We start from the raw sequence: 18,783 nt of genomic DNA on the forward strand, positions 1-18,783 counted from the left end.
GGAACCTAGCTGGTTATTAAATACCAGTTGGTCACCATAAGATTATATACAAATGAGCAATAATAAATATAATCAGCAGGATATGTATACAGATTTATTTATGTATATGTGTAAAACAATAATAAATAAAAAGGCCATGAGTTTGAGAGGGGCGAATAGGTTAAGCATTAGGGGAGTGATAGAAGGATGTGGAAATGATGTAAATATAGTACATATACGTGCAATTTTAAAATAAATAATTAAAAATGAATAGTTAGGACTGATCCAGACCCCCTGAATGTGAGAGTCAGTGAGGAGGCCTGGGCAACCTATGGGGCCCTGGGCAGTGGGTCAGTGTTTATCGTTGGCATTCAAATGGATTTCGTGTGTCCATAACACAAAGAGGGATGCTCTCTCAGCCCAGTGCCTGGATCCTGCCCTGAGTGAAATGACAGACTATAGATATCCCTTTTGTGGAAGGAAGTGGCAATAGGTTGGGAGGCTGGGAGGGTTGGTGGGGAGGTGTGGGAGGAGGGGAGGGAGAGGGAACTGGGATTGACATGTGAAGCAAACTATTTAAAATTAAAATAATAAAATAAAAAATGAATAGTTTTAAATTTTTCAGCACTTTATTTTTACTAGACAAATTGTCTACCTATCCCATTTTTAAACTTAATAAATATCTTTGCATTAAGAAAAGAACATGTCAAGGGTAGAACAGCTTGAAATTTGTAAAGTTAATGTCAGAACCAAAACTACTTTTTTCATAAACACATGTAAAAGCAATCATTGGCACAGTTTGAGAATTAAGAAGAGTTAACAAGACATTTGATTTCCATATGTTTTCTGGAATACCTTCTTTCTCTTCAAGGAAAGAGGCATCCATTATTCAGTGGAAACAAATAGACTGATACAACAGGTGGTGATTATCTGAATGTACTCAAAGAATTTCTAACACAAAGCCCTTTAGGGAGACTGGCTGTTAGGAACAGTCCTCACTTGGGAACTTTATATCACAAGCAGGACATCTATATTGATTTTCTAAAACCCAGGAACTGACAAAACCCTTTCCTGATTGCTATCTTCATCTCTCTGTTCCTGAATGTATAGATAACTGGATTTAGAAAAGGAGTCAAAACTGCATCAAATATAGCTAGAAATTTATCTACATGTGTTGAAGGAGCAGGCCATACATAGAAAAAAATCAATGGGCCAAAAAACAAAACTACTACCATGATATGAGCCAACAGAGTAGAAAGGGCCTTAGTTGAATGTCCTAAGGAGTGCTTCTGGACAGTGATGAGGAGGAAGATATAGGAGATGATGAGTAAAAAGAATGCAACCAAGGAAATGAACCCACTGTTGGCAGTGACCATGAACTCAAATTTATAAGTATCTGTGCATGCAAGTTTGAGAAGTCGTGGTATGTCACAGTAAAAGCTGTCCAATATGTTAGGACCACAAAAGGGCAAGTTTATAACAAAAGGCAACTGGGCTGATGAATGAATGAGGCCAATGATCCAAGCAGCCACTAATATTAGCAAGCATATCCGTGGGCTCATGATGGTCAGATAGTGGAGAGGTTTGCATATGGCCACATACCTGTCAAAGGCCATGGCTATGAGTAACACCATCTCAGTACCCCCAACAGCATGACTAAAAAAGATCTGACTGATACAGCCTCCAAAAGAGATGACTTTCTGCTTTCTAAAAAGATCACAAATCATTTTGGGTGCTGCAATGGAACAAAATATAAGATCAATAACAGAGAGATTTGCCAGTAGAAAATACATGGGTGAATGCAAGTAGGGGTCAGAAGTGACAGTGACAACTATGATGAAGTTTCCTGTCAAACTGGACACATAGAACAAACAGAAAAAGAAAAAAAGAAAAATCTGGATCTCCCAGGAGTTTGAGAGCCCCAGTAGCACAAATTCAGACACTGTAGATTGGTTTGCTCTCATCATGGGCCCAATTCAGGGGTTCACTTCATTGTTACCTAAAGGAAAAATAGGAAAATGTTAAGATTAATAGTGTATTCATAATCACTGTGAAAAGGTATATTAACCATGGATGGCAAATATTACCTGAGCGTTTCACAAAAATTGAATTGCATTCTGTTGGCCACTACTGCTCTTGTTACAAATGGCAATCAAAGCATTACTGAAAAGAAGAGCTGCTGCAGAGATCTCTAACACATGAAATTGTAAGAATTCCCATTGACTGGTATACATGTTGCACCTGATCAAACACAAAAGCAAGAGTATTTTATATTGATTTGCTGAGTTAGTGTATTCAATGTTAAACACCCTGTCTCTGTATTATAATTTCAGAGATATCATTCATTATTACATTGAAATTAAATAGCACCTCTTCTGTCACATCCTCCACATGAGCATATATTCACACATTTTATATCTGATACTCTGTCTAAATAATACTGATTATTTTAAAAAGAATGATTTTTGAGCAAATTAATGATTTGGTTGAGAGAAATCATATCTATGAATTGATCCATTCATTGTGTACCAAGAAACATTTTATATATTAGCAAGTAGAGATAAAAGCAAAATGTATGTTTACAGTTATTAGTATAAAATTAAAAATAGACATTTAAATTAAGAGACCAGATTTCAGGGCCGGGCGGTGGTGGCGCACGACTTTAATCCCAGCACTCGGGAGGCAGAGGCAGGCGGATCTTTGTGCGTTCGAGGCCAGGCTGGACCGATAGCCCCCGAAACAATACAGAGAAACCCTGTCTCGTAAAAACCAAAAAAAAAAAAAAAAAAGAGACCAGATTTCACATGATGGTTTCATTCTGTAGGACACTTAAGCAAGGAGCACCAGGACAGGATTAGGAATGTGATTCTAAAGTAGGACTCATGACACAGTTCTTGCTCATCACTCAAATGAGAAGAAACATGAGAAAAATGAATGAACAGTGAACAAATCATTGAGCTATTTGTGGAGATACTATTTCATGTAGTCCCAACAGCAAAAGCAAGAACCCTAAGGTGTGAATTTTACAGCAATGTCCAAAGAACCAAACAGAGGTAAAAGAGGCTAAATGTATGGGAAATGAGGGTAATGTAGATGAGGTCTAAGAGGCAATGTGGACAAATGTCTTTTAAGCCTTGATAGGCCATTATAAAGGCATGCTATCAGAATACTTCAAAATCCCATATCTAAATGGAATCACACAGGCTTGTCTATAAAAAAGGGCAAAATTATCAACTAAAAAATCAAAATGCTAAAACAATAAGAAAATCAGGTGGTTTTTCTAAGCATTAAAATTCACCTGTCAAAACAACTTTTCTATTCATCAAAAATAATATAACAATGTCTCCAAGGTTTCAGAGAGTAAAAACTACTATGTATTTCATGGCTATTGTAAATTCTCTTTTATGAATACTTTCTGGAAAGAGCAGCGAGTGTTTGGGCAACTGGAATTTCCATGTTAGGAAAGTATATTAAGCCTAACATTTTCCAACAGTTATGAAAGGAATTAAATAGAGAGACCAAAAAATGACAATTGAGACTGATAACCTAAAAAGGAAAGAAGGAAGGCAAAGTACTGAATATATTGGAAGATACTGAAATGACATGACTTGTGTCTTCTGAGTCTCGAGACGAGAGTTGGCCCTGGAGTGCTCAGAGATCTCAGAGCACCTTTTGTTCTGAGTAACCTGAGCTTATTCTGAAAGAATATTTTGATTATTTTTGTCTTCCAGTACATCTATCCGTTATAATCCTGTCTTCTTTTCTTTATTTTGTTACTTAAAAACCATGAATGTCAGAAACCATGACTCTCTAACGTTTCCTTTCTAAAAATCATCCTATATTGTGGATTTGCCTGGACTTAGTCTCCTAGAACAGATTCTTGCCTACTTGAAGTTCATACTTAAAGAAAATAAAGGAATTGGTTGCCTCAGTTATAAATCAGAAAAGTCAGATTGCTGTCCCCATGCACACCAAGGAGATATCTAATTTTTACTAAAAAATAGTATTTAGGAATACAATTTTAATCTTTTGAGGCCATTTGTGTTCCCCATCATTTTAATAGTGCATATTCCTCTGCCCTTAGAAGAACTATAAGGCCAAATGTTTAACATGTGACCATGTCTGTTTTTCCACAAACAAAAAGTGTACAGATGATATGAAACATTCTGGTTTTTTGCCAGCTTTCCTTCCTTTTTAGGTTATCTGTCTCAAGAATTATGCAGTCAAATTGTTACCCATTCCCTCATATTTTTCATAATGTCAATCTCTATGTCCCTGTTTCTGCATTTGTATTTTTCCCTCGATCCTGTCTAATGTAGTTTTTGTGTGATAATCCAAATTAGAAAGAAACAGAAAACAACTGAAAGCTCAATAAACATTCATAACAAAGTCTTGATTTTCCCATTGAGTACTCTTTTACCAATTTTTATATTTGTAATTATAGGGTTCCAAAATTAGACATGCAGGAGAGAACTTAAAATGCCTACAATTATTGTACTTCTAATTTATGTGTCTATCATTTGGATTTGTTTCAATAAAGGTCACAGAGAACTGAAATCTATCAATTATTTCTACTTAACTTTCCTGTGAGCAGCATGAAAATAAATCATCACAAGTAGTCCTGACTTTCAGCTTCTATATGTTATGTTCTTACTTTGATTTATGAAGTGGTTAATAACCAAAACCTTTACTAGATCGTACTTCAGCCTCAAAAAATCCTCACCTATGCTGAAGGCTTCAGATTGTTCTTAAATAAAGGCATATTTTTTTACTACAAGGCAAAATTCAATGTCTGTTATTTGGCTTTCTCCATAATTTACAGTGTGTTATTAACATATATATATATATATGTAGAGAGAGAGAGAGAGAGAGAGAGAGAGAGAGAGAGAGAGAGAGAGAGAGAGAGAGAGAGACAGAGATTATATTCTGCCACTAGGCTGGTTTTCTGAAATTAAATTGAGAGACTTGTCCATTTTTTTGATGTCATGTTCCCTTTCCATTTTTCACCTACCTGTTTCTTAAAGGCAGTATCTTCCAGTCAGAGAATTCCCTAATAACTGAGTTTTGGCATTGACAATTGCTATTCTAGAAAAAAGCAGAGTGAATAAAACGGGACATTAATTAAGAGAGTGGAGACTAATGACCAGGTATTGATGGAAAGCCTAGATTTGCAAACATTGCTCATGTAACCCAGGGAATTGTCATTGGAATCCAATTTTTTTTAGTGAAAGTGACAAATGAAAATCTAATGAGTCATTAGAGAGGAAATAAAACTGAAACAGCCAGGTCTTAGACTATCACCTTTGCTGTTTTTATTTGTCAATTCGAACTTGATCACTGAAGACTCAAAATGAGGTAGAGTGCTTAAAAGTAAAAATATTAAAAATCATATAAATCTCACTATATAATTCAATGAGCATATACAATCCAAAACAATCCAAAAACAGTTTAGTTTCTTTTGCATTACAAACTATCTACAATTCTATAATCTCCATAATCATGCCAGAAGTTATCTTGGTAAAGGCTGCCAGATTGTAAATTCCTTGAAAGTAAATACTTATTAACTCCACTTGTTCTCCAAGTTCATGAACCTTCAAGGCCCCCAAAAATTTGCAAGCACGGCATTTTAGTCTATTCTGGATAACAGTGTTCTTAAAGGTATGAATAGTGCAGAAGAGGAGAACAGAGAAGAAGAATGTGTAAGTCTACATCTAAGCGTCTAGGCACACTTCCTACAGGAACCATCACTTTGCGGGGAAGGGGGGTCATGGTTTTTATTTATTTATTTTCATTTTTTTACTTTTTATTTCATTTTATATTCCAACAACAGTTCTCCCTCCTACCCCTCCTCTCACCCCATTCACCTCCCCCTTAGCCCACCCCCAACTCACTCCTCCTCATAGGTGAGGGCACCCATGAGGAGTCAACATAGTCTAGCACAATAGGTTGGGGCAGGTCCAGGTCCCTCCCCCATGCATTTAGAGTGAGCATGGCATTCAACAGTGGAGACTGGGCTCCAACCATCACTTTAATAAAGACATGACATTTTTAGCTAGGAGTGAGGGAAGTGATGATTAATTCTAAGAAGAAATAACAGCATAATGATTGAAAAGAGTATGCTGTGTTCAGCATTGTATGTGTGTTGCTGTTTTCCTTTTTACTGTATGTTTATATTCTTTATAAGTTATATATCATACCTTTAGCATGTTCACCCCTGTACACTCCCCCCTCCCCCACTATCCCCTTTCCTCACTGCTCCCTCTACAATTATTTCTCTTTATTCCCTTAGATGGTTTTGTGTCATGATGTATATGAGCATAATTTTACAAATCCAGTAACCACAAATATAAAAAAACAGATATTTGTCTTCATGACTTAAACTCATTTAATATGATTACCTCCAGTTATATCTATTTTCCTGCCAATGACTTAACTTTGCTTTTTTGGGGTTTTTTTTTCGCCTTTGGTTTTTTAAAACAGGGTTTCTCTCTATTGTTTTGGAGGCTGTCCTGGAACTCACTTTGTAGAGCAGGCTGGCCTCAAACTCACAGAGATCCGCCTGCCTCTGCCTCCCAAGAGCTGGGATTAAAGGTGTATGCCACCAATGCCCAGCAACTTTGTTCTTTTTTATGAGTGAAAAAATTTCATTGTGAGATTCAGTACTTCCCTTATTCATTCATACTTTTGTGGGATGCCTAGGTTTGTTTTACGACCTGGCTACTGTAAACAATGCTTTACCAAACACTGATGTGGAAGTATCTCTATTATATATTATCTCAGCCTTCCAGGTAAGCACACAAGAGTGGTCTAGCTGAGTCTTACAGCTAATCTCTTTTCAGTGTTTTCAAAAAAATATAAGAAGAAATCTTCCATAGGGTCTGGATGAGTTTATGCCTTGCACCAGCAGTTCATAAGTATACCTGGTCAGGACTGGATATTTATTTTCAGGGTTTTTTTCCCTAATTTTTATTAATTCTTTGAGCATTTTGTTCCATGTATTTTGATCATATTCATACCCTACTTTCCCCAGCTCCACGCAGAATACCCTCTGATTTCTTACCTGCAAAACTGTGTGCTCTTGTCCTTTTGTAACCTATTGTCACCAGCACTTACCGGGTTTTAGCCCGGGAGGAATGATGACAGACTCAGCAAGTTGATTTTGAGTATATATTTTATTTTGCACTTATATCGGAACATTACACACAAGCAGACGCAAACTCCTAGGAGCCATAGCCACTAAGGTTACAGCTGGGGTACCTGTCTGGCACAGGGCCATGACTTACAACATCTCAAGATTTCCTTGGATTCAAGAGCAGAGTTCACTGAGGTCTCTGGTCTTCGATGTCTGGTACCAGATGGGGTGGCTTAGTGGACTGCCCTCTGGCTCCTATGCTCTTTGTGCCTCCTCTTCCACGGTATTCCCTGAGCCCTAAGGGGAGGAATTCAATGGAGATGTTTCATTTAGTGTGGAGTGTTCCAAGGTCTCTCACTTTCTGCATAATGTCTATGGATCTCTGTATTTGTTCTCATCTGCTGCAGAGGAAGCTTCTTTGATGATGGCTGAGTAAGGCACTGAATGTCATTAGGAGCCATTTTTATCACTACGTTTTTGTCGTTGTTGTTTAAACAAGTACTATTTGGCTTTATCCTAGGGCCCTGGATTATCTAGTCTGGTTCTTAGTGACCCAAGCAATATTGGGAATGGATTCCATCTTACGGAATGGGCCTTAGGTCAAATCAGTTATTGGTTGGTTACTTCTATAAGCTTTGTGCCACTATCGCCCTAGCTGTACCACCCTGAACATATCCTTCTGCCTTTTTCTTAATGGCTGCCATTCAGACTGAATGAAGTAGAATATCAATATAGTTTGTTTTATTATTTTTATCTTTACTTTGAGAATTTCATATATGTTTATAATGAAATTCTATCAAATACACCCCCAGTTCCTTCCCTTCCAACTCTTCCAAGATCCCCACTACCACATAGCTCTCTTAACTTTTGTATTCTTTGTTCTTAACCACTGAGTCCAGTTAGGGTTGTGGATAAGTACATGAGCATAGGCATCCACTGGAACATGAGTAATGTACTCATGGCTGCACCCTTAAAAAAACTGACCACCTTCTCCCTCAGCAGTCATGAAGTACCAATGGTTTCCGAGCAAGATACAATATCTTGTGAATCTGTTCCCTCCTATATTTGAATTGTGACTGGATTGGCATTAGATATAATGCTTGTAGTCACAACTTCTGTGAGCTTGAGTCAAGAAAACCCTATTTTACAATGGTTCAACACAATCTTTTGCTTACAATCTTCTCACCTCCATTTCTGTGATTTACCTGATTCTTGAAGAGGATGGGAATAATACAGATATCCTATTTATGTTTGAGCACTTGATCATATCATATTCTATGTGTGTTGGCAAGTTATTGGTTTTTGTATTAAGCACCTTCTATCATATAAAGAAGATTCATTGACAGGATTAAGGGCTTCACCAACCTCTGGTGTAAAGATATGTATTTAGACAATAGTTTTATGTGACATTCACTTAACAACATAGTGATTATTATTCTACCCTGGGTCTGATGACCTACTCAGTCATGGAATTGAGCCCAGGTAAGAGTGATAGGTGTGAGTTCTGTCTTGTGGAGTAGGATTTAAATAAAATAAAACTGTGATTTGATATATTCAATAACATCCATGCCATCATTGTACTTCCAGGAGAGCATCAATTTCATTACTCCATATCCTATGACCAAAGTATCCAGTATCTTTATCAATAGTGTCTAATATCAAGTTGTGCTGGGAAACCAAAAACAATAACAATAACCTGTGTTGTTCTGGAATTTCTAGGACCCTTTTGCCAACTTCTTGAAGACAGAAACTTTACAACTGGTACTGGGAATTTTGTTTAATGACCTGTGGCTTCCAGAAAAAGCATTGATCATCCAGGTAGGTAACTCTAATTAAACTGTTTTTGTTGATATATACACAATTCTAAATATAACTCATTGAGTCCATATAATGTGGCTTGTATGTATGTTTTCAGGAATGGACGTTTGTCATTCAAACAAATAATTGGTGTGTTCTTCTCTGGTATAAAACAGTAGGTTTCAATATGACTTTCTCAAACTCTATAAATGGTAACTATCTCTTTTCCCACCTAGTCCTCTCTCCTACCCTCCCATCATTTGTTCTACTTTGCATGGAGTATAATATATCCATTGTTACAAAAGGTGAGATATCACATTAAACCCCTAGGAACTGATCATTTCCAAAAGAAGGACCAAAGAGGACTTATTCTGCAAGCAGGAAGGCTTGTGTTTAGATGTCCAGCACCTATGTAAATAGACAAGCACAATGTCATGTCTCAAAATAAGAAGGTGCAGAGAAATTGAGAAAGACACACAGTATCAATTTCTAGCCTCCACATGCAGATAAACACACATGTACAGTCACTGTATACTCACACACATGTACGACACTACACAGAGAGAGTCAGTTTTTTTTTTACTTTTGCAACAGAATTAAATGGTTTCTTTTTAATTTAAATTTAAATTAGAAACAAGGTTGCTTCACATGTCAATTCCAGGTCCTTCTCCCTTTCCCTCCCCTCCTCCCGTGCCCTCCCCCAACCTCCCCAACATCCCCTCATTTCCCCAGGGAGGGTGAGGCCCACCATGGGGGTGTCCATATTCTGTCATTTCATCCAGGGCAGGGCCTAGACCCTCCCCCCAAGAATTCAGGGTGAGAGTGCATCTTTCATTGTTGGATGGGAGTCCAAAGTCCATTTGTATACCCAGGATAAATACTGATCTACTACCCAAGGCTCAATAGATTACCTAGGCCTCTTCACTGACACCCACATTCAGGGGGTCTTGATCATTCCCATGCTGGATTCCCAGGCATCAGTCTGGTATTCAAGAGCTAACCCTTGTCAGGTCAGCTGTTTCTGGGGGTTAAACCAGCCCAGTCTTAATCCCTTTGGTCATCAGTCCTCCCTCTCTGTTACTGGCTTTCTTGAGTTCAGCTCAGTGCTTAGCCGTGGGAGTCTGCCTCTTCTTCCATAAGCCACTGAATGACAGACTTCAATGGTTTCTAATCAAAAGAAGTGTCAGACAAATTTCCCAGCTTCTAAAATGCATTTTTTTCTGACATTGGCCTACCATCTTTATGCCTCCAAACATAGTTGCTGTTGTATCTTGCTCAACTGGCCATTTCAATGTAAACAAAAGCTCAGATTTCTCTTCTCCAAAATATTTTAACATTTCTTCTCAAAATGACACTTGCCAAAATTAAAAATAGAATTGTAACCATCATAAACTGGATCCTGATAATGGAGATGTAGCCCCACTTGATGGAGAAGCTTGCAAAAAAACTAAGTGTGACTCATTCTGGAATCTAAATGCAGACACCCAGCAAACTTGGTCTCTTGTTTTGAGTTGAAATGGTGAAAGTGAATTGCCCACCAACCACCCTCAGACCCATTCCTGAAACAAGTGAATAGAAGAAAATATAGTAGAGGTAGAGAGATAGTTCAGTAGTTGAGAGCACTGACTGCCATTCCAGAAGACCTGGATCTGATTACCAGCACCCACATGCTGGCTCACAACCGTCAGTCACTCCAATTCTAGGGAAACAGACGTCTTCTTCTGTCCCCTGTCAGCCTTGCATGCATGAGATGCACACAGATTTGCAAAACATCCTACAAATAAAATAAAAACAAATATCATTTAAAAAAGACAATAGAGGACTTACAGATGTATTGATTTTCTTTAAAAGATTTGTTAATATTAATCAGTGTGTGGGTGAGAGAAAGAGAGACAGAGAGAGACACAGAGAGAGAGAGAGAGAGAGAGAGAGAGAGAGAGAGAGAGAGAGAGAGAGAGAGCATAAGTACACATGTGAGTGCAGATTCCTATGTAGGAGTCCAGAAGAGCAGATCTGATCCCTTGAAGATGGAGGTAAAGGTAGGTTTAAGCCTCCCTGATGTGAACTGAAATTAGGTTCTCTGTAAAAGCAGTACTCAGTCTGAAGTGAGCTGTCTCTCCAGCCTGTCAGGTTGATGATTGACAGATTCATTCTAGTTTTATTTGGCAGCACTTGAACAACATAAGCATGTTTACTGATGGATTCTAATCAATTTAAAAGTTTTCACTTTTGGGGAATATTTCCTCAGATATAACGTCTATTCTGTCATCAAGAAATAAATATATCCAGTAGCTAATCCCACACCCATATACAGATTGGCAATAATGACTGGAATTAGTGGGTTATTTAAAACAAAAGAAACTGTTTGGAGACATTTGAGGAGCATGAGAGGAGTTGAAAGGGAATAAGGGAGTATATATGATCATATCCCATTTTATATATGTGTGAAAGTTTCAAAACTAAAGAAAAGTTAAGAGATCAAGTCATCAAGAGATTTGTGTGACTTAAGGAGAGGTATTCATTATGTATTTAGTGTGTTTGAACATTATGCCAAACATTAGAAACTATGAAAGACTAAATTCATAATATATAAGCTTGATGGAATATTGTAGATATCATATTTAAATATGGTATGCAATCATGAGAGTTGGCAACTCTGTATTTTATTTCATTTTAAAAAACTAAGTGAATTCCTAGCTGCTTTGGGACTGAAACTGCTTCCCAAGAGAGACCCTCCGAATGTTAGAAAAACTGACAAAAAACACCTGACTTCTGCGAGAACCTCCCCTAAACTCATCCATATCTAGCACCTACAATTCCACTTTCAAATTCCTCCAAAAACTAATAGAATATGCTTGATGATACGACCTTTTGATAGTGCAGCACAGAAATAGTTCTTAACCCTAACTTACCTGAACCTCACAAAATGCAAATAATTACATCACGTGTTTTATTTGAACAGAAAAAAAAGACAAAGTATGAAATGTACTAAAGCAACTAACTTTAGGCAGTGTCAGAGTGGGCTTTACTCTCCAGGCCACTCCCTCAATCTTTAGGTCACTCTCAACCCAGCACATCCCGTAAGTAGGACAGACTGCAGGTCAGAAGTTATGTGGCTGGGATGGTTTCCCACTCCCTCCACTTGAAGTCTCACCTAGTCACCGGAGATGCCCAGTTCACTCTAGTTTCTACTCTTGCTAGGGATCTTAGCTGGGGTCACCCTTGTAGATTCTTGGAAGAATTTTTGCACCAGGCTTTTACTTGACCATGAAATGCTCCCCCTTTCCAGTAGTCTCAGTATTCTCCCCCTCCATCCCTTACCTGATGCTCCCATCCCCACTTGCCCGTTGACACTGCCTGGAGCACTAGGTCCCACAGGCTAGATGACCCAGCAACCTAGGACAGAACTAAACATGACTGGAAGGGGAAAATGTCAATGTGATACCTAACAATATTCTGCTTTACAAATAGATTGGTCTTAGCCTAACAGTCATCAGAGAGGCTTTATCTAGCAACTGGTGAAAACATGCCGAGCCCCACTGCCAGCTATTAGGCACAGCTCGGGGAATCCTGCAGAAGAGGGGAGGAAGGATTGTAGGAGCCAGAGGGATCAAGGACACCACTAGAAAACTCACAGAATCACGTAACCTGGATTCATAGGGACTCACAGAGACTCAACAGACAACCAGGGAGCCTGCACGAAAGTGACCTAGGCACTCTGCATATAGGTTATGGTTGTATGACTTGGTTCTCTTGTGGGACTCCTAACAACAGTAGCAGGATCTGTCTCCAACTCTTTACTGGCCTTTGGAAACCCACTTATTTTTTTCCTTCAATATATGTTTTTATTTAAATTAGAGACATGAATGCTTCACATGTCAATCCCAGCTCCCTCTCCCACCCCTCCTCCCTTGTCCCTCCACTAGCCCGCCTCCAGCCCCGGACCCAATCCCCATATCATTCCCCCGGGAGGGTGAGGCCCTCCTTGGGGGGGATCTCCAGAGTCTGTCATTTCATCCAGGGCAGGACCTAGGCCCTTTCCCATGTGTCCTGGCTGAGAGAGCATCCCTCTGTGTGGAAGGGGCTCCCAAAGTTCATTCGTACGCCATGGTAAACACTGATCTACTACTACCCAAAGCCCAGAGATTTCTGACTTCTTCTCACTGACACTACATTAATGGAGTCTGGATCAGTCCTCTGTTGGCCTCTCAGCCATCAGTCTGGGGTTCAAGAGCTCCCCCTTGTCCAGTCAGCTGTCTTTGTGGAACCCTACTTCTTAAACTGAGTCACCTTACCCACCCTTAATACATGGGGAGGTGCTTAGTCTTACTGCAACTTGATATGCCGTATTTTTCGATATTCATAGGAGATCTGCCCTTTCCTAAACAGAAATAGAGGAGTGGATTGGGAGGCAGGAATGTGGTGGATGGGGAGGAATGAGAGGAGTTGAGGGTGTGAAAATATGACCAGGATGCAAAATAAATTATTGTTTAATTATTAAATTTAAATATGTGAAAATGATAATTTAAGCACTCAAATTCAATCTTAAACTACCAGGTAATGATTCAGTGGTGATAAAGATGACTCACTGATGTTTTGAGTATTTTTTTACTTCTAATTACACTGAGTGTGCATGGATCCATTTTCATCTTAAGGACAAAATTATAATAAGTCAAATCAAGACCCTACCCACTCCTCTTGGGATAACCATCATGCAGTGTATGTTCTTTCAGATTTTCCTTGTGTTTTGCATTTATATGTATTTGCCTTTGTAAATTAATATGATTCTTCTATCTTTTCATTGTTTCACAGATGTTACAGAGAATGATTAAAGGTTCAGGAAGCAAGATACATCACATTCTGGTTATAGAAAAAATTATGAAAGGAAAGATATTCAGAGTTTGAGCAGGGTTATGAAAACAAATAAAAGATAATAAAAGACTCAGAGATGGCTACAATGGTGAGTTCTTATCATACTAAGGACAACAGAGCTAAAAGAAGAATAAAGACATGAACAACCACAAGTAAAATGCATAGCTACAGAACAGGTTGACCAACTGGGAGTTGTTAACAAGAGTGGCACAGCTACTTCTGTAGCTACCACACTGGAGGGGCATCCATTAGCCCAATTGGTGTGCTCCCCAAAAGCACTGTACCTCTACCTACCAATCTATTCCAAATTTTCAAGTCACTGGCTTATAAGGAACAAACTTAGTTCCATGTGTTGTGAACTCATGATTGCTTTTCATCTGCTATAAAAGTATTCTATGGATAGATGCAATATTATTTGAATATAATAGAAATTAATAAAATAATCTCTTAATGCACAAATAATAGGTGTGGCACCAATCACTCACAGGTTTCTCAGTAAAGTACAACCAACATAAGGATACACAATAAGTGATCACTTATGTGAACAAGGAAGTCATTCAGCAGCATAGGTAGATCTGATCCTAATTAACCTCATCCTGCACCTCAAGCCAGTGAACCAGCATAATGGAAATGAAACTGTCCTGTAGTGAAGAGCAAGGATGAAACTACACTGCCTGTCTCAGTGCACCAGATTTGTGGCAATGTACCTGCAAATGAGTGGGACACAGAGGAACTGGACTGTGAGTGCTCGCCTTGTGACTTTCATAACAGTGATGATAAACCTGCAAACGACTGTGACCTGGAGGAACTGGATTGTGAGTTCCATAAAAGGGCAGAACATCTTCAAGGATGGTTTTACTCCCATATCACAGAGTACTGGTAGCAACAGATGCAGCAACTTAGTACCTACTGTCCATCAATCCACAAAGTGAACACATGCGTTGCTACAATCCCTCCTTTCAAATATCACACACTGTTTTTCTTGAGTTTAATTTTAATGTGGAAATGTACTAAGAAAAAAGAAATCAGAGCTGGGTGTTGGTGGCTCTCGCCTTTAATCCCATCACTCGGGATGGCAGAGGCAGGTGGATCTCTGTGAGTTCGAGGCCAGCCTGGTCTACAGAGTGAGTTCCAGGACAGCCTCCAAAACAACACAGAGAAACCCTGTCTCAAAAAAAACAAAGAAAGAAAGAAAGAAAGAAATAGGAAATAAAAATGAATACAGACTGCTGAATGTGTTTGAATAGAACAATGCTAATGTGACAGAAAAATCATGATTGCACAGTTTCTTGTTGGTATTCCAAAATGGCCCTCAGATCTTCTACACAAAATATGTATCCATTATACCCCTGTGTGTGCTCTCCTGATTTAAATCCCTTTCTACAGCAGAAAACCTGCAAACAGGTACTGTGCAAACTACAAGAGACAGGCAAATGGCTCAGTAGACTCTTTATAAGCACACCAGTATATACATCCAGAAACACCTACATATGAGACAATGTATAGTTTGAGAGGTTATCCAATCCTACGATGATTATATCATCCCTATGCACATATACATATGAATAGCATTAAATGCATTCAGCATTTTATATATTATTGTTTTAATAAATGTATATATATATATATATAATTAAAGAAGACATAAATTAGAGAAGAAATTTAAGGGGCCAGAGATGAGTTGGAGTAGGAAGACAGAGGAGTGGATATTATTTGAATGCAATATACATTATGAAATTCTCAAAATATAAAATAAACGTAAAAGAAGAAAGAATGTTTCCTTGTTCTAAAAGCCTTAATCATCAATTACTTCAAAGAAACATTCCTTAGGAATGTAAGTTCAAGATTATTATAATCTTTGCTTTGTAAAACCATGTAATTCTCTGTTTTCAGGACAGATTGTTAATACTAACTGAGCAGGTGAATATATAGATATATATATAGAGGGATGTAGATATATACATAATTTATATATGTGTATAAAATATGTATACATATATGTAAAGATTTTTCTGCATTTGATGAACATTAAGCTTCTACATTCATTGAAAACAGTCCACAGCACATCTATTTAAGTTTTCCTAAAACTCAGTATCTGTCTGCACACTCTCTTCATTGCCACTTTCATTTCTTGATTTCTGAATGTATAGATCACAGGGTTAAGAAAAGGAGTAACAACTGCATCAAAAATGGCCAGAAACTTATCCAGATGTATAGAAGGAGACGGCCAGGTATAGAAGAATATCAAAGGACCAAAGAATAAGACCACCACAGAGATATGAGCTGAAAGTGTGGACAGGGCTTTAGAGGAACCACTTGAAGAGTGTTTTTGTACAGTGGTTATGATGACAATGTAGGAAATGATCAGTATAAAGAAGGAGCCCACAGAGATGAATCCACTGTTGGCTGTGACCATGAATTCCAGTTGGTAAGTGTCTATGCAGGCAAGTTTGATAAACCGAGGAAGGTCACAATAGAAGCTATCCAACACATTTGGTCCACAGAAGGGTAAATCTACTACAAAAGCCATTTGAACCAGAGAGTGAATAAGACCAACCACCCAGGCAGCCACTAAAAACAAGATGCACATCCTTGGGCTCATAATGGTCAAATAATGGAGAGGCTTACATATAGCCACATATCTGTCAAAAGCCATGGCTATGAGAAGCACCATCTCCACACCACCAATGACATGAATGAAGAATATCTGAGTGATACAACCACTGAAGGAGATGACTTTGTGTTTTCTGAATAAGTCATAAATCATCTTGGGAGAAGTAACAGAAGAAACACCTAAGTCAATGAAGGAGAGGTTGGCCAACAGAAAGTACATAGGAGAGTGCAAGTGAGGGTCAGATGCCACAGTAAACACGATGAGGCAGTTTCCCAACATGCTTGCTACATAAAAGATGGAGGAGAACACAAAGAGCAATAGTTGGATACTCCATGAGTTGGTGAGTCCCAGGAATACAAATTCTGACACCACAGATTGATTCATCCCTTCCATTGGATTTTCTTAGCAATGCAACCTAAAGGAGAAAATGGGAAAAACTATACATTATAACTGTGTTAATGTAAAGTCTCTCTCTCTCTCTCTCTCTCTCTCTCTCTCTCTCTCTCTCTCTCTCTCTCTCTCTCTCTGTGTGTGTGTGTGTGTGTGTCTCTCTCTCTCACACACACATATATACAAGTGCTGAGCAACACTAGTAATCAGAGGATCATAGATTCAAACTGTAGTAAAATATCACTTCACAGTCTCCAAGGATAACAAGAGAAGGTACATAGGAAGTGTTGGGGGAGGAACAGAAAAGAAAATGAAGTGACTGTATTTTTATATCAAAAACTTAAAAAAATTAAAGATAACAAGTTTTTCTGGATTTAAAAGACTTGTGAGTATAAATCAGTATATTTATTCAAGAAGACAAAAAATTCTTGGAGGTACTTCAAAAAATAAAAAATACAGACTGAATTTGTAGCCCAATGAATTTAAACTACAGAAGAGTGAGGCCCTATGTTTGATCCTCAACCCCACAAATAATAAAGAGGCTATAGAGGATGTAGGTAGAGAAATAAAAGGTAGAAGAAAAGAAAAGACTAATAATGGAAATATCAGGCTAGAGAGATAGCTTGATTAGTAAGAGCATTTGCTGTGCAATTGTGAGGACCTGTGCTCAGATTCCAGCATTCAAACAAGAACCTAATTTGTGGCTATGTGTGACTGTACCCACAATGTTGTGAAATGTAGAAATAAAAGGATCACTTGAGTTTGGGAACTGCCAGACTAGATCCAAGCTCAACATGAAACCCTGTTTCAGAGGAATAAAGTGGAGAATGAGAAAGCAGGACCCAGGGCATTGTCTTCCAGCCTCCAATGTAGACAGGTCTGTGTTACTGGGTGTGTGCATGAATATATGCACATACACACACGTTGAGTGTACATAAACTATACTCATATATATCACAATCACACATACACACAAAAATAATAAAATTAATTTTTTAAATTTAAATCTAGAAATACTATGTGACATAGCAATTCTAATTTGAAGAATATACATCCAGAAGAAGTAACATTCACAAATAAAGAGTAATATGTGTAAATAAGATATGTTAAATGACAGATGTGTGAATAACACACACACACACATACACACATTCCAACACACATAGACTACTCTTTGTCCCCCTTCAAAGAAAAGGAGTCCTAGTTTTCTTTAAACATGAGTAAGCCTAGAAGTCATTGTGCTAACTGAACTAAAGAGACAGGGAAAGATAAGTACTAAAATGTCTCAGTCAGCATGAACTCTAAAGATTCTAGACTCATAGAAGCAGAAAGTATAACAGTGAACCATGGGAAAATAGTATGGGATAGAAAGATGAAATTTAAGATATTTGTAAATAGGGAAAAAACACAATTAGACAGGATGGGTAGTTTCTGGAGATTCATGGCACAGTGTGGTGACTGTTAAAAACATTAGTGCCTACATGAAAATTGGTAAGTGTAGACCATAACCATTCATATTATAAATAAGTATGGGTGGAAAATATGCTAGTTAACTTGACTTAATCATCTTACAACATGCACATATATTTATGTTTTTATATTTTATATATTCATATATATAAGCATCTCACTGTACACCATAAATATATGCATCATCTATTTGTTAATTACGCCTTCATAAAACTGGAGGAGGATGGGTTTCCTATTTTGCTTGTGTAATTTGAAATTGTAATCATTCAGAGAAACTGCCGTCAGTCACATGGTCATGTTGAGATATTTCTGAACTCAATATCCCTCTACTTTCAAATCAAAGTGAGACCGAAGATGTTCCTCATAAGATGAAAGATTAGCCAACACTAAAGACAATTCAACCCCAAGTTCTTTACACTTTGATTTGAAGACTAATATACTATCAGTTCAATTACAAAATTAAAAAAAAACTACTCACTGTTTTTAATTGTCCATGATGATATCCATGGCAAAGACTGCAGACCTTATT

General features: G+C 38.0%; 2 protein-coding genes across 2 annotated transcripts; both read right to left on the minus strand.

The window, feature by feature from the left end:
* Nucleotides 1–877: 877 nt before the first annotated feature.
* Nucleotides 878–1,946, minus strand: LOC101831986 (olfactory receptor 4F6-like). The gene has a single exon (XM_005064792.2). The coding sequence runs from the start codon at nt 1,944–1,946 to the stop codon at nt 1,008–1,010; it is 939 nt and encodes a 312-aa protein (XP_005064849.1). The 3' UTR covers nt 878–1,007.
* A 13,905-nt stretch (nt 1,947–15,851) lies between these two features.
* Nucleotides 15,852–16,787, minus strand: LOC101831715 (olfactory receptor 4F3/4F16/4F29-like). Its single transcript, XM_005064791.1, has one exon. It carries the CDS (start codon nt 16,785–16,787, stop codon nt 15,852–15,854), a length of 936 nt encoding a protein of 311 aa, XP_005064848.1.
* Between the last annotated feature and the right edge of the window lie 1,996 nt (nt 16,788–18,783).

The sequence above is a fragment of the Mesocricetus auratus genome, unplaced genomic scaffold (assembly GCF_017639785.1).
Source record: "Mesocricetus auratus isolate SY011 unplaced genomic scaffold, BCM_Maur_2.0 Super-Scaffold_100004, whole genome shotgun sequence".
Taxonomy (NCBI): domain Eukaryota; kingdom Metazoa; phylum Chordata; class Mammalia; order Rodentia; family Cricetidae; genus Mesocricetus; species Mesocricetus auratus.